Here is a 27,528-nt window from a genome sequence, read left to right on the forward strand (position 1 = left end):
ACTTTGGGCTACTGTTTTGATCTGTGATTAAAAGGTGACTGTCTGTAACCACTTGTTGCTGTTGAATACATACTTGAGTCTAGCCTCTGCACGCTGGGAAGTGGGACCCCAAGGAGGGTATCATAGAATAGTTTGTGTTGGAAGGAAGCTTAGAGATCATCGAGTTCTAGCCCTCATGCCACAGGAAGGGACACCTTCCACTAGACCAGGCTGCTCAAAGCCACATCCAGCCTAGACTTGAACACTCTCAGGGATGGGGGATCCACAGGTTCTCTGGGCAGCCTGTTCAGTGCCTCACCACCCTCCTGTGCAGGCCCTTTACTAAAGGTGGGAGGAGACAAGGAAGAAAGATCGAATATTTAAGGATATTAAAACACCCTACACTAAAACAAAATAAACAAAACAACAAGAACAAAAAACAAACTAACAACAAAAAAAAAGGCAAAACAAAAAAAAACCCACCCACACAAAACCACCAACCGCAACAAACACACCCACACAACACAAGAGATCAAGATGGTCCTCCTAACTTTTAGACACACCACAAACTACTCTTAAGTTACCTGGCCAAGGTTTGTTTAAAGCAGAACATCCTAATGGTTTTAAAAAATGGTACGAGAAGCAGATAGAGGTATTTCCTTACAGAATGAGCCTTAAGTCAAATGTAACAACTGTACCTCTCACAGGTCCTGTGTCCCCTATGTCCATTCCCTGCAGAAATTCTGGAGACCTCAGGACTTCTTGGGCAGACTCGGAGCAATTGTTTTGACACTTAAAGCCTGCTCTCCACATCTATGCTTGGAAAAGTCCTATGAAACTGTGAGTCCTGGCTGAAAATAGAGCAGCAAGGACTAAATTAAAGCAAAATTTAGTAACAGGGTCCAAATGTTAACATGCTGTATTTATCTCAAACTTATTAACATTCCTATGAGTCTCTGAAACACTTTATTACCGATACATGGGATTGTGCTGCTATAATAGGCTTCCCTGAGGAGTAACTAGGACTCCAGCTGTACTGCAGGATGTGTTGTACTACATATTATAGGGTTAAACGGTGCTGTCTGTTATCTGCACAGTGTGTGTATTACGAGTGTAAATGAGGCAGCTCATTTGAGAAACCTGAAGTTTGCACTGGAACACTGAAAACATTTGTACTATTAGTGAAAGAGAGTGAAGGGTCCCTTCTTCAGTTGCAAGTGACTTAGTCATATGATTGATGTAGAAAATGCCTCTGCCAGCAAAAAAAAAAAAGTGAAGCTGTGTCTAAAATAACTCTACCTATCAGTGTTACAGGAGTGAAACCTCACCTGAGCACAGAAGGCAACCACAGTGTAAAATGGTAAAATGCAAAGCCATTCACCACCTGTCAAAAATGGTTAGCAAAAGCAATGATGATGCTAAGCCATGTAGGTCCCTCCCTCTGCTAAAAGAAAGCAAGCTAGGATTTCTTCCTGTGCAGCACAAGAAAAGCCTGATGAACTGAACTGTTGGCAGAAGTGACATGAAAGCTCCACCAAAACAGTTAAAATGAAAATAGTCATTATCAATGTACAGCAGGAAAGCAGACAAAACTCTGCAGAAAAGAAATGTACTCTCTGTAATAGTTATGCATACCCAAGACGTTCAAAAAGAACTCTATGTTACAGGAGCCCTCACAGTTGAACATCTAGTGGTTGTACAGCCCTAGTAGGTCAAGAACACCCACATCAGTTCATCACAAGGTGCAGTGATGGTGACTGTACCCCTCCTCTGCAAGCAGCTCCATGCTTAACTTGTAGTTAGGCTGTGTTCCCCTTGATTATCTAATCTTCATGCCCCTTGCCGCAAGTTGAATTGATTAACTTTTGTCCTGCCCTTGGTAGACATGTAGAACATTTGATCAGCACTCATTTTATAACGACTTTTTTTTTAAACATAGCTAGAGACTGTTATCATGTCCCTACTCAGACTTCTTGTTTCTAGACTAAACAAATCCAATTCTTTTAACTTTTCCTCATAGGTCATGTTTGCAAAACCTCTAATCATTCTTGTTGATCTCCTCTGGATTCTCTCCAATTTGCCTCCATCTTTCTTAATGTCACCAACTTCAGCAGAAGTTTTGCAGCTTGGAGAATTGTTTCTTGCTGCCGAAATCACCTGACACCCTGACCTTTAGCTCAACAATGAGAAATAGCATAGAAGCTTCCTTAAAGAAAACGGTATTACATATACACTGTCATGTATACTTAGTGTCATGCCACCTGCTTGCCACATCAACCGACTACTTTGCCTTAACAACAAACAATAAAAAAGCTGCTTCTTTTGTGAGCTGTTGTATAGAGAGTCTTACCGTACAACTTAGAAATACAAGAAAGCACAGCTGAGCTATTTTAAAATTCTATTAAAAATCTTTTTTTCTCTCCACATCTCAAAATAGCAAAGCAACTTCAAAAAAGTAGAACAGACCAGCAGAAAACTGCAGGGGAAGGAAAAAAACTTGTATACTCACTGTTAAATAGATGTTAGCTGAAGTTAGAGGGGAGCGAGTGAAATAGCCTATAGTTAAAACAAAGATAACACATCAACCCTTTTTCCTCACATTGATTGTTAAAATGAGTGTGAGACTTCAGGAGGCTTGCGAGTCAAACTTCTCACAGGCAGCAACTCACACGATTTACATTCTTCACTGAAGACTATGAGGTCCAACAAGCAGCACTTCTATGAGAGCAACCAGTAGGGAAAGATAGAAGCTGGAAGCATTAGCCACATTACATGCTCACCACAGAGGAGTCAGTAATGTTCTCCAAACGACCTCTCCACTCCTATTTAACTCAGTAAAGCACCTAAAATTCCATCAGCTAGGGAGTGCCAGGCTCCCTGGCTGCTGATGACTTGCAGGTGATGTGTGGTGGGCCAAGCTCTGGAGCTCCCCAGGAGGCAGGAGGTCTGCTCCAAGCCATGCTGGGGACACCCTCTATCTGGATTCACAAATAAAATGTGCTGAGAGCCAGGGAGCAGCTCAGCCCACTGGAAAGGCTTCTCGGACAGGGCAAAGTGTGAACAGGAGAGCTCTGGCTGCTGGGCTGCAAGCTGGGATGCTCTGGTCTCCAGCCCCAGGAGAGCACTTGCAGATGGCAGACAGCACCTCTCTGGGCTCTGTAGGCCAAGGATGGCATCACAGATGCTTCAGCTACTCTCTCAAATGTAACTTTAGAACTGTATAAATGTAGCAGTAATTACATTTGGCCCTTTTTTAGGCAACTGTGAGGCTGATGTGGCCGTTGGTGAAAATGAGTTTGACACCTGCACTCTAGGGTATTTCATTTCTAGGTACTTGGGTATGTTGCTGTGTGTCTGATCTGCTTCAAAAAATCCCCGCTTGGACACCAGATCTTCCAGCTGTAGGGCAGCCCAGGTGTCCTCAGAGCGTTTCCACCCAGGGAACAGCTCTGTAAAGCACAGGGGACAGGTGGGTCAAAAACTTCAGTGGTCTGATGCCAGGTGTCCCTGTGGGTTTGTTTTTATCATCCCCCCTACAACCTCTGAGAAGCGAGGTCTGAACAGGTTCGCAAGAAAACACAGCAAATGGCCCATGGTGAGGGTTTTGGAGGAGGGCAGGGAAGAAAACGTGTTTGCAGGGCACATCTCTTACAAAGAGCCGAGTGTGCCATGCTCCGGGCTGCAGCCAGCAGCTGAGGGGTTAAAGCAGCTTTCAGAGCGCAGGAACAGGCTGAGAGGGATATTACATGTGCCCAGAGTGTTTCTATGGGATCGGAACTGTTTACAGTATAATGTGCCTGCACCTGTGGGTTGGTGTGGTTTTGCCTGCTGTTCAGCGCTTCCTGAGAAGCTGCTAATACACCAGAGCTGATGAGACCACTGTTTTGATCTCTCCCTCCTTGGAATCTCTTCTAGTACCTTTAATAAAAGCCCTATTAAGGAAGTAAAAGTGGGTCCTTTGTGCTTCTACAAAACCTAATTTGTATTTTTAACATTGAATACTGAAACACATACCCTGAATTCGATTGTGCTCTTTTTTTTTCTTTTTAATCTAATAATTTCTTGCTGCTTTGACACCTTGCCCAAATCTTACGTTGAAATTAAGAGCCTGTCATTCAAACTACTGATGGTAACTAGTCTGTCCAAGAGTGATGGTTGCATTAAAACACTTATCACATGAAAAAGAAGCATATGGCATTTACAAAATCCGGGCCAACGAAGAAGGAAAGGGTCCTTTTCATCCCCCGAACAGGAGCGAGCATCTCCTGAGGGTTATACATGAATTTGGTTCAGACAGAGCTGGAGAATCTCATCTGTTTTGAAATCACGGGGGGTATGAAATCAGCATAAGTTACAGCTGCCCTTAGGTGCTTTCTTTTGAGTGGTCAGTGCCACAATCATTCAGCAGAGCACATTGATCTCACTGACTTTGGCAGAATTATAGAGGGTCTGTTTGCATGAACCATTGCTGAACAATTTATCTGATATATTAATCATCTCTTAGATAAAAGTAACCCGACTGTAGATTTTTCTTGTAACCCAATTTCTCTCCCGTGGTCCTTTTCTGTTGTTGGGTTTTCACGTGAAATTTTAAAATTGCATTTATATTTTTAAAGCTTAGGCTCCTGGTCCGTTCTAAAGCACATTGAAGTACAGGCTACTGCCCAGGAGTGCTCTGTAGCCTTCAGAGATGACAAAGTGCAAGTCTCTATTCCCCCTTTCTGACAGCAGCTCTGTTTTGGAAATTGATTCGTCTACACGGTAGCAAATAAAAATCAAGACCGTATTTTCCTTTCATCTTCCAAATGCACATGTGAGATGTAAACAGTGAACATTTTATAAGAGATTGGAAGAATTAGTTTTACTTATAGGGTTGATGTGGCTATGGTACCCACTTCCATTAATAGTAATCACCATGCAGACCATGTCTATGGCAGTAGTACCTTAACTCAGGTAGGGTCATGTTGTGCTGAGGGCAGTGTCCTGACCACTTCGAAGCTGAGGACAATCCTTGCTTCTACCGGATCAGTGCCGGTCTGTTCTTCTTGTCCCCAAACTATCCCCAGTAACTGGAGAGCACTGAAATACATTTTGCAGAATTTCTCCATCTGCTCTGCCCTTCTCCGCAGCTCTGCGACATTGCGTGCTCAGCTTCCCGGCACAGTAAATGGGAATTAATGCGGAGAAGTCCCTGGCTGGCCCTGACCAGCCGGCCCCTGCCCTCCAGTGTTAATCTGCTGCTGTTCTTCTGATTTGCCCTGTGGAACACAGCATTAGAGATGGAGATGCACACTGTAACCCCTGGTTAAGTCACTGCTTGCTTCCCAATTACTGGTGTACCCCAGTAATGACTTTTTTAAAGTGGTGTTTTAACTCCAGTAATTTCCAAGGACGTTTAATAGAGAAGCCCAGAAGAATGGGCTCCCCTAAACACAATCCTGTGATGAATTCATGTTTTAGCACAAGCCAGAGTGCACACAGAAAATTTTCAGCCATTGAGATGTACAAAAAGCAGTAACCTTAGCCTGAAACAATTGTACTGAACTGAAGCTCTACTCCTCTTTTCTAGATCTACTTTTAAGATCCCTGTCAAAACAGCCCTTCAAACACATTTGATTGGGTTGGGGCTCATCACGCTGTCACCAACTCACTTTTCATTAGGCTGTTGCTCTCTGTTAGCCTAGCCAAGCAGAAGAACTCAAACACATGCACAAATTAAATCGACATCCAAACTCCACCAATATACAAAGCAATTTAAATGATATTCATTAGAGCGATGACAAGTCCTGATGAGGCTTTCAGGAGCGGAGTCCTTCAGCTTCTGCCGACTCGGTTTCATGGTCATTGAGGCGTAACTGCAGTGACTGTACCTCCAGTTTAGAAAAAAAAGAGCCAAGAATATGACTCCGCTTCCTGACACACCTACCTCATTCTCCCTCTCTGCACAGGTTTACATCTGAGCACAGGCTTCAGGCTTTTCTTACAGGCTTTATATCACAGACATGCAAATCCCCGTCCTTTCTCCACCACCTACAAATGCGCCAATTAAAAAGAATTCCATTTTCAAGTAATTTCATTTCACTTGGCTAGAAAGGTCACTAACTCACAATTATGATGGCTATAAACATGTCCCCAGTTTCCTACAGTGCAAGAATGAATGTGATATGTTGAAGCTTAATAAAGAAGTATTTTTCATTGTTAATTTATACTCAAGTTTAAAAGTTACCCTCTCTCCATTTATATTTTTGATATCATAAAAAAAAAAAAAGATGGACACTGTCTTCTCCATGGGGAATGGAATGGGGCTGACAGGTCTAACAGAGGCTTTTCCACACTGCCAAATCATTTGAAATTCATTTCCCTTGCGACCCGAGTCCTTAATTCAGGCATCAAGAAGTAAGAAATCAGAAAATTAGCTCCCTCTTTGGTTACAAAGTCCACTCTGCCCCTTGCAGAGTTTGAATGTATCAGGGAAGAAACGTACATCCTTACCCTAATGCAACAATAGGAAAACCCAGCGGGTGACATGAGGGACACATAATCATTTTAGCTTAGGTACGGGAGACATCGCTATTAGACATGAAGAGCTCCCGCCAGCCCTCGCCTGGGAAACGGGGCCATGGCTGCCACTGCCGCTTCCACTTATTTTGCTTGCTCTACAACAACTCTTTCATTTCTTGAAACAGGCTAAGAATTCTAAAAACATGATAAACAGAAAATGTCTTGTTATATTATTACTCAAAAATTTATTTTGTTGGCATAGTTGCCTTAGGCTGTAGGTTTTAATTGTACTATTTAAACACTCCTGCAATGAAAGATAGGGACACTGGTATACAAGTATGATTTGCAGTTGTATATTTTCATTCCATTTCAATAAGGGTTATCTATATGAACTTGGTGAGTGGTCTGGACACATCCATCTATCCCCAAAAGTCTATCTGATCTTAATTCTCTTAAAAGATTATTTAACCAGAAGTGCATTTCAAGCTATAAATAAGGCAAAGTGAACCAAGCAACAGCTGCTGAGGAAGTTAATAGGACCCACATAAATGTAATATACTGCTGAAAAACAAATAAACAAACAAACAAACAAACTACTACCCTAACACAGAAGCTGGATACTAAGTATAAAGAAAGACTGGTTTTACAAGTAAAAAATGAATTCATATAACATCACCACTGTATTTGTGTATATACTAGATAATGATTACAGCACATGAGCTATTAGTAAAACTCAGTCATCTTTTTCATGCTGAACATTTTGTCAAAAATATTGCCTCAAACTAAGGCCTGGAAACAGACTGTAACCTCGGCGATTATTCCAACGCTTTCAGACGTGTATAATGATGCGTTAATACATAATTCTGCTCCCTTCTGTAAATGACCCTGATTCTTTCTTCCTTCACTGCTAAAAAACGGACTTCTTATGCAAATACTCTTCAGCAAGGGCTGTAGTATCATAGGGTTAAATATATACAAGCTTTGCATTATTATAGGAGAATTACTGAAAACTCAACAGAATTCACTGCTGCCACAGCCCGAACAACAAAGCCACTTTCATATTCTGAGATGGCAGTACGGTAATTACTTCGTGTTTTCTCATTTACCTACAGCAGGTCAGCCAAGGGCTGGAAGGCACATCTTGGCACTAAGTCCCAGAAGAGAATTTACTGTTTTGTTTTGGGTTTTTTTTCTGGAGATTGTATGTATTTATCAGCAGCACCCAAGGGAGCAACACATTTGTATTTCCACTGCTAAAACAGTAACTGTCCAGGCAAGTATTGCAAGCTATTCCATCCTTTGCTATAAGGACAACCCAGGAACTTTGGGTTTTTTCTCTCCTTTGCTTTATACATTCTAGTTTTATGACCATTCCCTGCTTTTCAGCTCTGTGGAGCAGTGTGGGTAACAGAGTGCTTAGCAAAGCTCCAACATATTCTTGTAACAAAAAGTTACCCAAACAAAACAAAAATAATAGCAATAATTTGATACGTTTCTAGGAAACACAGAAGGCTCTCCGGAGGTATATTTTAAAATACAAAATTTATTAATTAAATTTAGCTTTATCACCAGTCATCTCTGTTCCACTTGCACCACAGCTACTTCTTTTTCTGTTGCAGCTGAAATAAGAACTTGCAAAATTAAAGAAGGTTCTTCCCTTCAATACATGCCAATTTTTTTTTTTAATCTCAAAGTATAGCCAAATTTTTCGCTGTCATAAAAATGCAGAGTCATATCTGTGTCTAGCTTTATATAGCAAGATACATAGCCATATTAAAATGCAACAGATAATTCCCATATTGATAACACTAATCTGCCTTTGTTTGGATAAAAAATTGCAGATAGTGTTTACCACAAAAGCAACTGCATAATTAAAACAATAGACGTTTGATTTTAATACAAAAATAAAATACAATGAAGATTCTAGAAAGATTTTGGCTTCGGAACAGTCCCTTATACTGGCTTAAAAGTCATATTTCAGTTAATTATAGATTTCTTACTCACTACAACTTAAAGATACATTCACTGATTTTTTTCTGCTAAATGTTGACTCCAGTGAACAGCTCTCTAAGATCTGGCATATTGATTTCTTGTTGTGAAGTGAGCTGTTCAAGCTCCATTTAAGATTTTCATCTTGCATGTAGCCCTGAGCACATCATAGCACCATAAATTAGTTAAATTGCACATTTATCACAAATGTTATTTTAAGATACTGCGTAAATGTGATGGCTGGAAGATATACAGTATGCTGCAACAAGCCACTACTTGGGTGGGGTTAGACCAGGGTCACCTTTATACACCTGTGATTTAAAGCTCTTCCCACCCCATCAGAATTTCATTTTTAAACTCTTTCTTGAGGCATTTTGTTTTCTCTCTCACTCAATCTGCATATTTCTAAATAAAATATCAAGTGCAAAGCAAAAGTCAGAACTTGGACGCATATTTTTAAATCCTGCATTCATACCTTCATGTTTGTTTAATAGGAAAAAAATCATCTTAACATAGCTAGGTTGGTGATTTGGTTAGCACTAATAGTTACCATGCCAATATACATAGGAGTGTATGGATGAAAAGAACATTATTCTAGTTCATTGATTCTCTAAATTCTTTATAATGTGAAATCACATTGGTATGCCAGTCCTGGAGGTTCTGAAATGCAAGCTGAACTTTATTTTAATAAATTTGGGATATGCAGATCATGACTAGCCATTCATTTGCAAAGTTTCAAGCTTATTTTAAAAATGTATTAAAAAGTCATTTCTGGTGCACACTAACAGATATGGTTGCTCTCTGAATTTTTACCCAGTACATCTCCTCACTGCAGACTCAGACCTAGATAAGTCAGGCCCAGGAACTGAGTTTTACTAGATTAGGTGCAATTGCATCAGTGGTATTCAGCGTTTGCAGTTATCAACTTCTTATCTATATCTATCCAGGCTGGAGAATGAAGGGATTGAGAGCAGCCCTGCAGAGTAGGACTCAGAGGTACTGGTGGATGAAAGATTTGGCATGACCCAGCAATGTGTGCTTGCAGCCCAGGAATCCAACCATATCCTGGGCTGCATGAAAAGCAGCATGGCCAGCAGGTCAAGGGAGGTGATTCTGCCCCTCTGCTCCACTCTGGTGAGATCCTCTGCAGTGCCATGTCCAGCTTTGGGGCCCCCCAACATGGACCTGTTGAGGCAGGGCCAGAGGAGGCCACGAAGATGATCAGAGGGCTGGAACACCTCTCCTGTGAAGACTGGCTGAGAGAGTTGGGCTGGTTCAGCCTGGAGAAGGCGCCAGGGAGATCTTAGAGAAGCCTTCCAATACCTAAAGGGGATCTACAAAAAAGCTGGAGAGGGACATTTTAGAAGAGCATGTAGTGATAAAACAAGGAGCAATGGCTTTAAAGAGGGTAGATTTAGATTAAATAAAAAAATATTTAGCATGAGGGTGGTGAGGCACTGTAACAGGCTGCCCAGAGAAGCTGTAGATGCCCCATCCCTGGAAGTGTTCAAGGCCAGGCTGGATGGGGCTTTGAACAACCTGGTCTAGTGAAAGGTGTCCCTGCCCATGGCAGAGGAGCTGGAACTATCAACAGATGATGTCTAAGGTTCCTTCCAACCCAAACCATCCCATGATTCTATTTTTAAGAACAACTAGAAGGAACACTGCAAGAGGAACACTGTAGTCTCTTGCTTTTACTCCCTCCCATGTCCCAGATAACAGTATTGCATACAGAGTTTTCAGCATTACTATTATAAGTCAACAGTGCATCTTAAAATACATTGATTGACAATATATGCAATAATCTGCCAGTCTCTTCATGTGTGAATTCCTAGTTTGCAACCGAATACTATATTTAAGCTGTTATAATTTTCAAAGAAGGAATTCTCTGCTGTAGAGGTAAAAAGTTTGGCTGTATTTAGGTTGAGATCATCTATTTGCAAAAAGATGTGGACAGCCACCCAGGAGGCTTCATGAAAGACTTTGGCTGGCCAGGTTGCCTAAGTGAGGGGGACTCCTGGGATGGTACAGTCAACCAGCAAAACAGCATCCTGTGATTACTGCTGGAATTGGCCATAAACATTGACACACAAACGACCTTAAAATCAGATACAACTGGGAGGCAAAAGGAGGAAAAAACCCAGAGCCCTAATCATTAATCCCATTCATGAGGTCTGCTCAGCAGCATTCACTATAGAATGAACAAAACATTCCAACACATTTTTTAAGACATGTTACTGGCCTTTAGAATTACAGAGAAAGATGGAAGGAAATAAGGAGAGAAAGATGGAAAGGAGGAAGGGAGGAAGGATTTAATCAGTTGCACTGGAAAATAGTGATTTTTTTTTTATAAAAAAGAAACTCTATATGTTTGATATCTGGATGCTAGCTATTACTTGAAACATAACTCAAGTGCTGCAATGGTGGTTTTGGTTCCCATGTAACCACCTCCAAACTCCGAGTTCACCTGACTGGCAAAAGACATTATTTAAATGCACAGTAATATAGGTGCTTTGGAGACGCAAGTTGTTTCCAGCGGTTTTGACGGGATGACCTGTCAACACCAGGAAAATCTGTCGTTATCATATAAGTGCTCCCAACTTGTCTGCATTTTTTTGGTAGGTGTTTATTCATCTTCTTTTCCCATCTCGCTCTCTGCTGTGAACGCTGTACCACCGCAAGCAGGGCCGTAAGAGGACTCACTTCAAGATCACAAAGTTTAAGTCATCAGGTTTCCACTCCTGTCATTGGAAAACGCTGGATAGATGGAAAGGGATTCTCTAAGCCACAAAATACCCAGCGGTGCAACCTGCAGACTCTGCTTACTGCATTCAGGGGAACGGCAGCGAGTAGCACTTTCTGTCTTGGTCTGAATCCACAGCACCTATTTGCTTTGCCACACGTTGCTTATAAACCCCGTCTTCACAGTCAGCCTTACCTGATGTTTAAAAGGGAGTTATAACACTCATTTATCTTTTCTGGGGGAAAAAAATTCTGTTAATGCAGCCTTTGAATAAGTGCTACCCTGCTCTTTAAATGCTAAAGTTCACTAAAACTCCAGTGATTTATGTGCAGCTTTTGACTGCCAGCACCTGGCAGATGAAGAAACCTACTCAAGCTTCAGTCATAAACAGATAGCATACAATTTAATTTTAATGTGCTCGTTAGTCGTAGCACATTTCAGACATAATTGTGAACGCAACACAAAATTATAGCAAAAAGACAATTTTAATGCTGCTGTAGAAAAAAAGGTTATATGAAGAGTCATATAATGGTGCTTCATTGTCAACAACAAAACAGGGCACAGAGTGCATTACAGTGTCTGTGCTGTTTACATGCCAATATTTTATACATAGATTCTCATATGGTGTCAGCTGTCAGTTACTTCTGCAAATTAACTGCCAAAAATGGAGACGAACAGAATCACTTAGTGTGCTGGTAACCACGGGTTACCTTTCATATGCCTAAAGATAAAGCTGCAGTATGGAATCTTGGGAGAATAATTAGGCAGAACAAAACAGAAAGTTACCAATTGAAATAAAAAGGCATTCTACAATAGGAAATAACAACCAAGAGCGCTTATAAATAAGTAAAAGAGGTTATATCACAGAATGCCTCGTAACTTTTTAAGCAAAGTATTACAGTACAAACATTTTAAAGGCTTTATCAATGTTTAGGAAATACAGTACAAGTTTTTCAAATAGATTTAACCCTTTGAGCACTAAGTTTATTTTGAATTTTCTCTTTTTATTTATTTTTTCTTTTACTAATAAATACCTTTAAAAGTCATGTTGTGCAAAACAGTTAGAATGCATGCCAGGAATGCAGTCCGTGGCTTCTGTTTCTTCAGACGGTTTAAAAAAGAAAAACAAACAAATGATAGCAACACTAATAAATATGTATAATTTAAACATGAACCTCTATTAATATAGATGTACTGTATAGCAAAACAAAACAAAACATACTTTGCTTTAAGAATAATGCTTCTGAATACTTTATAAATGCTATCTGTGGTATCTTTCATCATATAATTTACAATGTTCGGATGTTAAAAGAAAAACCGTTAGATCTAAAAAATGAAATATACACTATATATAGGTACAGTTTATACCTGGGGCTTATCAGGTACAAAACCCACTGCTGCTAAAAATGCTGAAGAAAAAGAAAATGGCATTAACCACAATCACATTTCCATAAGAGATTTTGAAATCTATACAATATATACATCTATGTTTCAATGTGAAAATTATATTTTTTAAATTTCAAGGTGTGAGACACCTCTGCATAAATGGAGGTTCATATTAGTAATCGGAACTAAGCTGGTAAGGGTTTAAAAAAACCATATCCATACATTTTTACCAAATTAATGCAAAAGTGCTTCAAAGTACTCAGAGGGCTAAAGATTATAGGGTGAGAAATACCAGCACACTTAGGTCACATGAAAAAAGTGCACCAGAATTAGTTATAAATGCTTAATTAAACTGTCTGTTAATGCATGCAGCTTGATGCATCAGAGGGATGCACAGCAACTAAATCCAATTTACACAAAGTTCCAAACACTTACCACTGCATTTTAACCTTCATATTTTACCAGTAACAACAGCTGATTATGCACCTCTATTTAAACACTGTACAGTTATACAAAACAGTTCAGCCCAGAGCGACTCTGGAGTTAAAATAAGAACATGTGCCAAGAACTAAACAGTAGCTTTAAGGCGTCTTTGACAAGTTTTCCTCAAAGCAAGTTACAGTTATTTCAATCAAAAGCAAATGCTACTGCTTCTCTAACTCCGAAACATACAGAAGATGATCCTCTGGTGACTTCCCATGTGTTTTACTAAGATGAAGTTTAACAGCATGCTTGCTTGCAAAAGTCCTGTTACAAAGTTTGCACTGATATGAAGTTCCGATATCTTCCTCTGGAGAGGACGTCACCAGTTTTTCAGACGGTGACTTTGCTTGTGCTATCTGATTGTTAATCTGTTCACTGGACAGTTTGGACAAGTCTCTTAACCTGAAACCCAGATGCGATTCAAGATGACTGATATAAGTTGAAGGAGTTCTGATCTGTGAAGCACAGTCATTACAAAAGAACACTGGGTGCCCAGTGTCCAAATTTTTAAGGAACTTAGTTCCCCCCGTCCTTCGGAGCTGGTATTTCACATTGGCTAGCCAGTGGCTAATTGTGGTCATTGAAAGTCCCGTAAACCTGGAAATGTGCATTCTTTCTTGAGGGCTCAAGTCTGACATGATGTATTTCCCCTCTGAAGTCTGCCGTAAACTCGCTGCAAACTGGGCCTGCAATATGAGCAAGTGCTGAGGGTTCCAGTTAGACTGACGTCCCTTCCTTTTCTGAGCTGGTGTACTCTCTTCGGGTTCCTCTATTGTGGTACCATCAATGTCAGATTTCTCGGATATGCTGGAAGGTGTGGAAGATTTTGATGTGTGACTTTCTGTCAGGTTCTTCAGCATATCAGATATATCTGACAAGGCATTCTCGCGTAGCGGCGAGTTTGACATGAATGACACGACTGCAGATGTCTTTGCTGTTGTCACTGTAGATGAAGAAGATGCAGAAGATGTCGATGTGGATGACAAAAGCGCTGAACCCAAAGAGCAGCTTTTGTCACTCTTGCCTTTCGTCAAATCTATGGGTTGGTCATTGTTGACATGATAAAAATAACGGTCTAAGTGGTCTGGTTTTTTGGACTGTAGAGGTGGGGTGGCCACTGCAGCCTTTTCCGCCAAACTGTTGCTCATTTTAAAAAGCATGCTCATTGGATCCAAAGTGGGCAAAGATGGCTTTGCGGCCTTCCCGAGGTGAATATTCATGACAGACTGGAGTGCACTTAATGGATTTACAAATGGCTGTTCGGGGGGGTGATCAGTAATGATAGCTGTGCTGCTACTTAAAGAACTTACAATGGACTTAACAGGCTCTTTCCCGTTTTCCACAGGTTCTACAGTTGGACTGTCCTTGCAGCCATCTCTCTGAGGGACTGGGCTGTTCTGCTGGCTTTTAAAGCCACCATCATTGGAGGACTCCATCTTAAGGGGTTCACTGACTTCACTACTGCATGGCGAAGGTGTTGCGCGCTTCATTGGAGAAAGCTTTCCTTCCGGCTCTTTCATTTTTTCCTCCACTTTAGCCACCTTCTCAGTGACTTTTTTTACCAATTCTTCCATGGCGTGAAAGTTTGTTTTTGGCACAGGAGAGGTCTGACTGCTTGGTGGAGACACCAAGGGCTGGTTTTTAGTTGGTGATACTAGTTCATTGTTTCCAAACATAGGTTTTAATGGTGTACTCTTCCCAGACGAACCCAATGACAGCTTCATCATATTAGGCAGCTGATAGGCGGCATGAATGCTTGGGTAGCCACCCCAGCTTGGTGTGCCATTCTGGGCTTTGTTTATAGCTGATGTAACTGTGTTTTCTAAAGACTTCAATATATCTAATCCCCCCTTAGGGCTTTCTTCTAGGTCATTTTCAGTCAAGTAATGGTATTTTGAGGAGATATCATACTTCTCCTCGTCTTCACTTGACTTTTCTTTGTCTTTCAGTTTGTCATCAGCAATGCCTCTTTCTTTATCTACTTCTTTTTTTATTTCAACATTTAATTTAGGGGAAACACTAGAGGGTGTGTTGGAAGGAGACGTGAAAGTGGTGGCAGCTAGTGGCACAGACTGGACTTTCTCATCTACTAAGGATGTTATTGTTGGGGTTGCTGGGGCTTCTATAATTGGTTTCCCTTTTTTCATGGCAGAGTTAGTGACTTTAATAAAATGTCCCGTCACCATCATGTGAGCCGTGAGTTCCTGCAGAGTGTCATGTGAACTTCCACACTCCATGCACTTCAGAATTTGAGATTTCCTCGCCTCAAAGTGCCAGGCATAGCTGGCACCGTTCTGGTGACCGTAGCGATTATTTGGCGTAATGTAAGGGTTAGAATTCTTTTGAAGTGCATCGTTAGTATCTGAGATTGTTGCTTTTGGTGTCCCACCTGTGGAGTCTGGAGAACTTGGAAGTTCAAGCTCCAGTGATGCTTTCTTTCTAGCAGCTGGGATAATTTTTGCTGCTACAGGTGTAACAGGTTCCTTCAGAGGCACTTTTTGGTAGTGTTTTGTTTTGATCATATGAACACTCAAATCCTGAAGAGATTCAAATGAATGACCACAGTACATACACTTTAATACTTTCTGGGCGTCTTCTTTCCCTTCCATTTCAAGCAAAGAACGTTTACGAGGTTTCGACCATCTTTTGGGGTTATTGTTATCAGTTTCATGGTTGTCATCTCGATAATGTCCCGTTTCATTCATGTGCACTGTTAATTCTACTAAAGTATCATAGGCAGCACTGCAGTCTTTACAGCGGAATTTACTGGCTCCAGTAAATATAGAGCCATAAAGCTTACTGCTTTGTCTGTACAATTGAACTGTGCTAAAAAGACTCGGTTCAGGAAGAATTCTGCTCTGAGAAACTTGCTGCAGTGTCTTAGCCATCGCAGTCTGGTGCCAGTCAAAGCTGCCGCTTCCACAGCTGCTACTGCTGCTGCTGCTACTGCTGCTGCTGCCGTTGTTTTTTTCTGAAATCGGCTGGTGAAGGTTCAAATTGAGATTGGACCAGTAGGAATTGGAGAGGAAGTTATTATACACGGCTTTCATTTGTTCTAAACTATCCGATATAGCAGAGTCTTCCAGTGGTATTGAAGCCTCCTTGCTCTCTTCCTCATTTTTAATAGAGCTGCTCTCAAAGTCTGCCATGCGGTCACTTGTCTCACTGATATGTGACTCGCTGTCCATTTCATGGCTAGAAAATTCAGCTGCTGGAGAGTTTTGGTAGCTTTGGCAGTTCTTACTGAAGTCTTTTTCTGGACATGCATATTTTGCTGAAGGCTCCCCATCAACAGCATTTTCATCAGGTTCCACATCTTCTTCCACCAGCGCTGCCGCTTTTAGTTCGTCTGAAACATAGGCTAACATGAAGAGAAGAAAATATAAGTTAGTTTCTGTTGATCATACTTTGCTTAAGTCTTTTAGCCAAAGAAGTGCACTTATTTGTAAAATTAAACAGTTAAAATTTAGTGTTTCTTCAGAGCAAGGAAAAAATCTGCTCTTCAAACATAATTTGCCACCTTATTCTTCTCAAGGGGCAACAGCTTGAAATTAAAACTAAATTTGAAATTAATGAAGCACATTCTGGAGGTGGCATTCATTTCTAAAGTAATAAATTACTTGTATCAACCTCAGAGACAGCAGTTCCTGTCTGTCAATTAATATGTCTTATGCTTCTCCTACCCCTAATGCATTTCTTAACAGACAGATTCACAATTTAAATTAAGCAAGCATTTTTTGCTCATTACAGTTTTGAGACTCAATCTTTAATAAATATAGAGTGCAACAAATATAAAAAAAATTTCTACAAAGTCAAAAAATCCCTAGTTACAATAATAAAAAATGAGATTTTTTTAAAGTTATAATTATTAGTAGTATCATATTTTGGAGGAGAAGATGGTAAAAGCAGGTGATGCAACCTTTTGAAACAACTCACTAAGAGCAATTTGAGAATATTCATGATGGGTGTAACAAATGACCCATTCACATTTAAACATACCTTTCTCAACAAGAAAGCCCATGCAGAATTATGTCAGGAGCTAGTTCAAGAAAATTGGTATGCTGTACTCACTCTTGCTGTATAAATATATACAAGACCTTCCAGTGGACCTTACAAATGTCAAAGTGTTTGCTCTTTAGACTACTTTGTCAATATTTACTCAGCATAAGCTACACAGACACCCAACAGGGATCCTGTCTTTTCTTCCCCCCTCAAGTAATGCAACTCGTTGATGTAAATCTCAGATACTCTTCCTGAATAGGATAGTTGGGAACTGACAGTAAACAATTTCTTTTTTCCATGGTGCTTCTGTGCACATATTCTACACACACTAAGTCTACCTAAGTTTTTCCTTTAGGCAAGAAAACTATGGAAACATTAAGAGAGGGATCATTAACTGATCAAAATGATCTATTTCTATACAACGCATTAATTTACAGCTAAGCAAGAACACAAAAATCGAACATGACTGTCTGTATGTATTGAAGTGGAATTTAAAATTTACTTGCAATCTCTCACAAATACAATTATAAACTTTGAAAAAAAACATGTTTCCAGTAGACTCTATGGTTGAAGACACTTGACTTCTGACCTTCTCTGCAACACATCTGGAACATGTGGGGATCTGTGTCTTAAACACATTGACTCATCTATAGCTTGTTCATTCAGGCAATAGTGCAGAGACGGTAATAGTTTATACTCCAGAACGACCTACTTTAACCAACAGAGTGAAAAATGCAGAACAGTACAGTAGGTATCACATATACGGTATTGAACCATGCAAACTTCTTTCAGGGAATTATGTTTAAATGTTACCAGAAAACCACAAGAGACAAAACAACAGTTAAAGTAACAATGAAATCAGGCTTTTAGTTTCATGCAGAGTATTTCTGCATTCTGTTAAGTAATACAAAATATTCACTACTGTTCTTTCACGTGGATGAATGGTAGTGAATCCTCTTGCAAACACGTGAAGTTATGATCTGATTTTCAGAACAGAAGTTAAACCTTTGAAAGCAGAAACATATCAAATAAAAGCATCACATAGCAGTGATTAGATATTTCAGCTCAGATAATTTCAATGCAGGAAATTCATGTAGCAAGGGTCATATTTTTAATATTTGGGAGAACATAGTTTGAAATAATTATGTTAAAAACTTTAAGATGTTTCAAAGATGCTGATATGAAGATCAGACTTTAAGAACAAGTATATGTACTTTAACAAAAACAGACCTGTACTGTTTTGCTCTATTTCATCCTTTTTCAATATATTTTCTAAATATATTATTTTTTGTATATTAGTAATGTCGGCAATTTGTAGCAAGGATCAGCACCCACCCCGCAAATACTTGCAACAAAACCACTGAAAATAATCTAACAAGGTGGATTTCATTCAACACTTTCATTCCCCTATGGATGTTACAGGTTGTTTTTCATCTTAATTATTTGTTCCATCATGTTTCTGAAACTCTACCAAAAACTTTAGCAAAGGAACCTAAAGCAGTTCAAACTACTCTCTAAAGCTGAAAAAATTTAAGTAACTACTTACAATGTGTTAAGAAGTGGTTATTAACTACCTCTCAACCACGCCATATCCCAGTGAGATGAATCAGGAAGGATGGAAGGAAGAAATGACAGCATGAAACCTATGATTTGGTAGCAAATGTCCCCTTTTCCTCTTCCACCTTGTGGAACCATTTTTTCTTTCACAACTCCTGCTCCTTTGCTTCTCTTGTAAAACTGAAGAATAATTCCCTTTTTACAAGGTAAAGAAAATCCAAGGTTTTTGCCGCACTGCCTGCATTATGACGGCCTCATTCACTCACATCTGCGGGCTGAGCTGGGGACCGGTGCTCACCAACACAAAAAGGGGGCACAGAATAAAGGCCCTAATTAGGATGTGTTTCTTTACATTTTGATTTGTCTTGCTGCTGAAATCTTAGGAATTTTGTTGGAACTGAAACACTTGTACTGTCACATTTACAGTTTTTTTAGAGAGTGACTTTTACATTAGGGAAAACCTCTAGCATGCGGCTCATTTAAATGTATTTACCTTTCATGCTTTCTTTGCGCCCTTTTCACCAACTATCATGCATATTCGCGTGTTAAACAGGAGTTGCCTGCTCTATAACCGTTCTCCTTCCTAAGCTCAAGTTGTGAAGTCAGCTTGTGACATCAGTTTTTGATGCAGAAATAAGGGAAATGAGGCACAAATGACAGTATGGAATTTAACTTGGCAAGCTGCAACTTCAATAAACTGAGAGTTTGAATAACTCCTTCAGCTCTTTCCCCTGCACAAAGGAGAGAGACATTACCCCCAAATCCCTCAACCAAAGACTCATGCAAGAGATGAAGATGCTCAAGAAAATATCTTAGCCTAAGACTTAAAAACCATAATCCTAAACTGGAGTTCCTGCCAGTAGCTTCTAATTCCTGATTCCAGGGGCTGGTCACCTAATCACTTGCCATCAGAGCAATGTAAGACAATCCAACAAGTCCTGGACCAACTTGCAATGGCAGACTTGGGGCATATGCAAAGGTTTTGCACCACCGCTACTACAGGTAGCTTTACAGTGGCTGACATGTTTCCTCCTCAGAAAAGCCCAGCATGTGGGACAGAAGAGAGGGTAAGGCCAAACCTCAGCCCCATGCAAGCAGGGAACACAGGATTTAGCGCAGGCACTTGTGGAAAGGAGCCCATCTGCAGCCAAGGGAATCTCTGCACCCTCCCTGCCCCACCAGCTCCGGCTCAGGGCAGAGAGATGATCAATATTCTGAGTACAGATGAAGGTAACAGCTTCATTGCAACAGAGAGAAGGACATGCAGGCCCACAGCAGACAAATTTCTTGTTTGGTTAAGTACCTACAAGAAGAGCAAAGAGACTATGAAAGCAGAAAATAAAATCACTGAGATTCACTGCCTGGTGGAGACATTGTCTTTAAGAAGCACTGTCTCCCATCCATCGTTACTCAGCTATTTCCTTGTTCTTAAATAAAAAATAGACTCGTAGCTTGATATTTCTGTAGAGCGGAGTAAATGTTTGAAGCAGCAGGGCATCTGTAAAACTGTTCTTCAGTGCCTCAACAGCAAAGTCTGAGGGAAAATAAAACAATTTTACAGACAATTCTAATGGCAGAAGATGTTAATAAGAATGGAAATCAAAGAAATTATGTGGTTCTGGGTTTTTTTGTTTTTCCAGAGTCAAATTAAAAAAAAAGTTCTCAAAAAAGTTTCTAGTTTACGTCTCACAGAACACCATAACCCACAGGAAACTGCCTGCAAGTTGAGCAATGGTGTCACCGTGACATAATATTTGACAAAAAGTAGGAAGCAGTTCGCTGGTGTGGCCCTCAGTTTCTAGAGAAGATGAGCATCTTCAAGGGATTCAGAAACCCATTGCAGGTGCAGCCACAGAGAGGTTGAGAACAATTGTCTCATTAATATTTCCCAGGTAACAATGAAATTAACACATTTGATATCAATACATAATAGTAAGCTATGGTATAATGCAATTCACTTCCACACAAGAGGGAATTACCTTCATAACTGAGTTATGGATCATTTCTTTGCCAGTGGAAATAAACTGCGATCCATCACTGCTCAGAATGATCTACATATTGTATATACACTAATAAACTCATATACCTGGTTCTACACAGACACCAGAAATCTACTATTCTAGACCAGAGAAATATCACCAGTTCACTGTTCCTGCAGCTGGAGAAGTTCCCGTGCAGCCCAAACAGATGTTACTCTACCGATGGAACCTTCTGAAGTGCCCACCAGCTCAACAGCCACTGGCTCAAACCCCAGCTGCTCCTCTCCAGCAGGAGGAGGAAAAACACCACATGGTTTTCATCCCTTCCATGGCAACATCCACCCAGTAATGTCAGACACACACCTCCTCCAGTTTGCTTGGAAATACAAACCCACAGCACTAAAGGCGCATTTTACGGTTCTCCAAATACCAATTAATTGCACAATTCTTCCCTTATTTTCTGAAAAGTGCATCTGAGACCATATATTTTGGTTTGGATATATCCAAATATTTCATTTCAATTCTTTTAAAATGTCTTGTTTTAATGATGCTTTTTTCACCAAAACTTTCTCTTTTATTTTAATTAGCTTACTTGGGTATACTTAAACTACTATATAAACTCTTTGCTTGAGAAAGTACCAAAACTTTCAAATATTCTCACATTAAAAAATGCTTAACTACAAAAATTTATCAAAACCACTCCATTCCTTGGAAATATTTTGGCTTTAACCAAATCACTTTTTATTAAAAAAATTACAACCAGCTTTATTATTTATTTATGCATGGTTTGAAATTATCGTGTAATACTAAGGGTCATTTCCCAAGATTTAAGATGTTGATGAAAAAACCTCGAATCGACCCTAGTGTTGCTGGGCCCATTCGGAGTCGTGAGGAGCCTCCGTCTGAACGCAAGTCCAGAGAAAACCAACAGCGAAACAGCAGCACGGAGACGATTTGACTGTGTCAATGAACCCTGCTCACAAAATTAATGAACAGAGGTAAGAGAAAACCAGCTTGGTGGATGGAGTCAATCAAAGACCTAATGCAAATGAAGACACATACAAGAGTTATATTAGTCTGTTAGAAAACTCCCACTCCACAGGCCTTCCAGTTACAGGAAGAAAGGAAAACATTTCACCCACAATATGAGCTATTCCTATACAGAGACTGACTGATAATTCATATGTAACTTAAATTGTATTTGAGGCTTCACTACTTGGCAGAGTTGTTAGCATATGTTAGCAACAGAAATGGGAGGAATGAGGGGCTGCCCTGTTTACAAGAGTGGCAAGTGACAACACTGTCTCTAAACGGGCATGGCAATACTGATTACCCAGCACCTTGACAGGGACATTATTCCTCTTAGAAAGGTCAAAGGTTCTGTTTCATAGAGGCAGGACTGTCTATTATGGGAGAGAAATGTTATTTCCAAGTGGAGAGGTCAGCACTTCTCTCACGCATCGGCTGAAGTCACTGGTACCTCTCACCAGAGTCTGATCCTACTGCACGAGTGATTACTCTGCCCACTGGCAAGGTCAAGAGTATTAATTCTGAACATGTTAATTTGATGTGATGTGCACGATTAATGCTTGTTTAGCTGGATTTTTTTTTTATGTTGGTAAATCTGCAGCCTTTTCATGCCAATGGGAGTGTAGTATTAAGTTATTGGGAATCAGTGTGGATGGATGTGACATAGCATGCCAATCTAATGGGTGGCTATCATTAGGCACTGGGAACTTTGAAGTGTACTTGTGTTTGTTCCTTCATGAAAATACTGCAGCTGTCTGCCACAGAGCTCAGAAATAGGCCAGAGGAAGCTAGCCAGCTGCTCTAATCCAGCATCCTGGGCTGGTATTACATTTGGAGCAACTTCAGAGAGCTGAAATCAACTCTAAGTGCTAAGAGCTGAGAATTACATGGACAAGAATATACAGTGAAGAAACGATAGCAAGAAATGAGTCTATATGTCATTAAAGCGTGGTCCATCTAACACAGAACACAGCAAGTCCACAGCAGGCACCTTTTCCTGTATTTCACTGTATTCCAAGCTCCTCTATTTTTTTGTAGTTTAAAGGAGGGTATAGGATTCAGGTCTACTGTTCACTTTCGACTTTACACTGCCATATGAAAAGTATTATACAGGCCACCTACAAACAAAGAGAGAAAACATTCCAAAATTGCTACTAATTCTGATCGGGGATGAGTTTGTTTTTCTGAAACTGAATACTGTTTAGGTTTTTGTTAAATGAGAGATTCCCACGCAAACCTCACATTTATGTATTATCTCCTTCATTAAATACACACCTGAAAAAACAGGATGCCATAATAAACGATGGCTTAGAAACAACTACTGGACAGCATCACTCTACTGAGGTGTTCAAAAGCTTCAATGAGTGGTTTATTCTTCACAGCAACCCTGTGGAAGAAACATTCTTATCTGCAAACCTGGAAATCCAAAGAAGTTCAAAATTACTTGCCTAGTGCCAAACAAGAAGACAAGTAAGGGAGCCTGTAACTCCTGCGGGTTAATATCTATAATTCAGCTATTTACACAAAACATGAGAAGATGGCTTAAGTTTGTGTTTCTGTTCCTATGCTGCTTCACAGCGTGTTTATGTGAATATAATGTATGTGTAAAATTGAAAATAATTGCCAGTTTTCAGCTTAAACAATTATTAAGGATATAATACCCAGTGAAACACCCATAGGTACATGTGCACAACCCAGAGCCTGTGGTTACAAATCTCCTCCAAGCCAAGCTGCTGGCATCTAATAAATGCTGAATCTGCAGACGGCCAGCAAGCTTCTTTTCACAATGGGGAAAATAGGAAAGGGTTTAGAAGTAAGAATAAGTAGTATTGTCACAACTGTCCTCCAAAGAGTTTCCTGCTCCCAGCACAGAGGAGGACTTTGGGTAGCCCGTGAACACCTGTTCTACCAGAACTGCACTGGAGATGTAACATGATGGATCATGTCTCTCTCTCCTGCAAAGCTGCACATTATCGTACAGTCAGAAGTGAAAAACACGCTTATAAGAAAACTTCATAGGAGTAACAGTTCAGAGATTATGCCTGGTCAGGAAAAACAGATTTTTATGGGTTTGTTCTAAATTTGCAGCCACACATACACAATACTGACTCCCGAAAGTACAGCTGTAGAGAAGCTGAGGAACAGTTCATGTCCTGCTGCATATGGGAAGGCTAAAGAAGCATTATGGACTCCCATGAGGATAGAAGGAGTTCCTTGTTATTGTATTTTGTGGAATCAATCTCCTTCTCCCTTTGCACTCTGGTGGAACAGAGATTTTAACAGCCCCTATGAGCCTAACTCTGGAATTTATGGCTGATCCTACAGAAAAAGGAGAAAAAGACCTTCTTGGCCTTCCCTGTCACCACATAAACAACCTTTCACAAGCACCATCAGGACTAGATCAAGTCAGCAAATGAGTAACAGGGACCGTAAGCACCCGTTGGAAATTCTTAACTGCTCTGTTTGAGTCAGTTCAGGGCCTTGGTGTTCCCATTTCATCACCATTCATGTAGCACCTTCCTCTTCCTCCCCTCCCCACCCTTCCACGTTCCTGGGAAAGGATGCCCTGCCTCCAGGTACACCAAAGTTACAAATGAATGTCATTCAAAGGAGCATAAAGTTCCTCACTGTCCATCGGGAGGTTCCGGGTCAGCTAACCAGCCAGGAACGGGAAACAGCACCAGGCACAAACTGTCCAAGTAAACAGCTCAAAGTCAGCCCCACAGTCTGAAAATTTTCACATAAACTTAACAAATACATTAGTAACAGAAAAAAACAAACAAACAAACCTACATTTGCTGTATAAATTATTCATAACGAATAGATGTGATTCACTTCAAGTACGACAAAAGTGGTTTTCCATTGGTGTCCAAGATCGTTGCTTGATGTGATGTCCTACAGACTCATTAGAGTTTCCCACTCCATGCAAACACATACTACAGTGGGAAATAAACATTCACAAGCAGAGAAAACAGTTCCAGGTTATGCTTTGACCCTAATTCTGATTTGGGAGGTACATTTTTTTTTGGACTCTGCAGAATTTTTCTAAGCACAGAACTACCATTTCCTCAAGCGAATAAAAATATTTACCAGAATTCTCAAATAATAAAAATATTTATTTGTTGGGTTTTCTTTTTCTTTTTAAATAAAAGTCACTATCAACACGCTGGTTAAACAAATCCAAATTCTGTGTATAAATTGACACAAAAACACACAGTGACGTAATCTCTGCTCAGTATCAGCATTTGGGTGGCATCTTTTAATCACCGAAGAGCACACAGGGCATTCAATAAACTAATACAAGATTCACAGCCAACTCCAGGATAAGCAGCCATGAGCATAAAAGTTCTCAATATGGCTCTAATAGCTCTTAATTATTATAATCCTTCACTGAGCAAACAGATGTTGTAAGGGAACTTCAGTTTCTTCAAATGCAGTAATCAAACCATTCTGCTGCAGTCCTGCCTCTTTTCAGTAAATGCTTTACATAGTGGAGTGGAAATAGCAAATGTAGTGACAAAATGACCATTTAATTGTCACAGAAATCTGTTTCTGAACAAAATTGATGTTGTAATTTCTCTTTATCCGCATTTCTCAGAGCCTTCTGATTACGGTTTAGCATTTTTTTTTAGACTAAGAAAAAAAATCTTACACCTTACTTCCCACATCTTTGGTTGCTCCTAATCTGTGCACATCTTACAAGTTTTACAGCAACCAGAACACTGGCTTTGTATTTGTGTTTAACTATAATAATATTAACACACATCTCTGGAGCTGGAGCTGTCATTGTGAAGAGTTTAAATACCAAGTTTTGACCTAAAATGCTTCAATATATTACAGTGCGTCATTTTACTTGGATTTTTATTTGTAAATGATCACGACTACTTAAGACATTCAAAATGTACTGAAAGACCTTCAACCTGATCCTTCGTTTTTCTTGCAAACTTGGAATTCCCATTCAAGTCCTTTATACAGTAGTTTCAATAGCTATTTTGGTTGCAGTGCCTCCTTACAATAAACTCCACACAACTGTATGAATGGTATAGTAGAAATCCAAATTATTTCAATCACAATTTCAGCTCTTGTGAATTTGTACTTATAATGAAGTTTCTCCATGAAAAAAAGGAGTTCACTGTGGGCCAACAAAGCTTTAGGTCCTTTCACAGTTTTTATTCAGCCCTCATCTAAGAAAAACAACTATTGACTGCAATATGAATCTTAGGACTTGGAGAAAGCAGAGATTCTAAGGATTACCTCTATGCAATGGCCTCAGCTTGTTTTGTATGCATAGCAAAAAGAAGCACTGAATATGCATTTCACTCGTTTGCTAACTATACCAATATATGCTTTTGTAAATGAGTCTCTATCTAGCGCTAGCTATTGAACTGAAGGGTATTTCAATAGGTGGGTTTTGCTATAATACTACACTAACATAATGTGCTGGAAACAAATGGTTCACTGATTCCTGAATAGAAAATTTGCTGGAAAACCCTGAAAACTAGAAGATGAGGGGGAAGGGATTAAAATGTCGCCACCAACCAAACTCTTGTCATTTTTAAAAGATGTTCCTGTGGCACAATATGAATAGTTTATAGCCGTGATTGTGAACATTCAATGTCATATAAGAAAAGACTCCTGTCAAGAGGCTTTCCCTTACAAGCACCCTCATCATGACCTGTGTTAATGAAGTTAATTGAATTTAAGATCAATAATGGTTAATTATTGCAATTTGACATTCTGAGATAAATGGCTTTAAGACAGAGAAATGTGTGTGTATGTGAATTCTCTCCAAAGAAGGTGAACACATTACAGCCTAAGAGGGATCACACAGTCCTTCCATTGATCCTGGTACAATCTGATCGACCTAATCCTCTGATGAATGTGGGCTTTTCACAGCTACAAGTAAATGTTCTACAAGACTACTCTAACCCTTGTCACTGACCAAATCTATATCAGCTGTACACTAGAAATCTATTGAGATAGATTAAAGGACTGCTGTAGAAACAAGAGATGCTTCAATAAAGATGAAGGTTTATTATATTGACTATTAACGTTACATGCGGTATGCAATTATGAATGCTTATGGATCACAATGGTTTCATTTTGGTCAGTTAGATGTAAATGATCATAACTGAAAAATAGTATTAAGTTAAAAAAATACAGGATTAAAAAAAAAATCCTACAACCATGTTGAATTTGATGACTTACATGCAAATGTTCAATAAGAAAGTGATTTAAAAATCCTCCCTGAAATGTGCAAGAAGATGCTCACAGACAGGTATTTATTTCATAAAGTCACTCATCAACCTACTTCATTTAAGGGTTTTTTAAGTTTACTTTCACAACAGCTCCTCAACAGGAAGACATTTTTTCAAATATGTTAGTAATGATATTCTTACATGCATACCGAACAAGTTAAATGACCACTTACAAGATTTATAATGACAAAGTAAATGTCAAGGAAAAAGTATTACTGATTGCAGAGCACTGACAATAAAAAGCCGCTGAAGAGTTCTGTCAAAATGTAAGATTATGCAAAAACACTATCGAGAACACTGCTAATCATCTGCTCTTGTCAATTACTTGAAGGGTATCTGACAGCATATTTACATTAAACACATTTCAGTAGCAAAATCCTTAATGCTGTATCAGAATATTTTCATTATCATTAGAAATCCTTTAAAAAGTCCTTTTGCAGCAGAGCATTATAGAAGCAATGACGTAATATCTATCTCTGTATCAGGTAGGGTATCAATTTCATGCTATTATAGCTACAGAACATTTGAAATAGTATAACCAAATATACATGTAAGATGGCAATCTCCATGGTCCTACATCCAACACAGGTGTTTTTAAGTAAGAGCTTTGTAGGACTCTTAA

The 27,528-nt window shown here is 39.7% G+C and overlaps 1 protein-coding gene across 1 annotated transcript in view; it reads right to left on the reverse strand.

Moving 5' to 3' along the window:
- Positions 1–13,242: 13,242 nt before the first annotated feature.
- Positions 13,243–27,528, reverse strand: part of TSHZ3 (teashirt zinc finger homeobox 3) — a gene marked incomplete at both ends in the record, with an annotated part of 61,093 nt that continues 46,807 nt past the window's right edge. Inside the window, one exon of the mRNA XM_080351771.1 lies at positions 13,243–16,442. Within this exon, the coding sequence (XP_080207897.1) occupies positions 13,243–16,442 (3,200 nt within the window). The remainder of the gene's footprint in view (positions 16,443–27,528) is intronic.

Source organism: Nesoenas mayeri, assembly GCF_963082525.1.
Source record: "Nesoenas mayeri genome assembly, chromosome: 12".
In the NCBI taxonomy this organism is placed as follows: Eukaryota; Metazoa; Chordata; class Aves; order Columbiformes; family Columbidae; genus Nesoenas; species Nesoenas mayeri.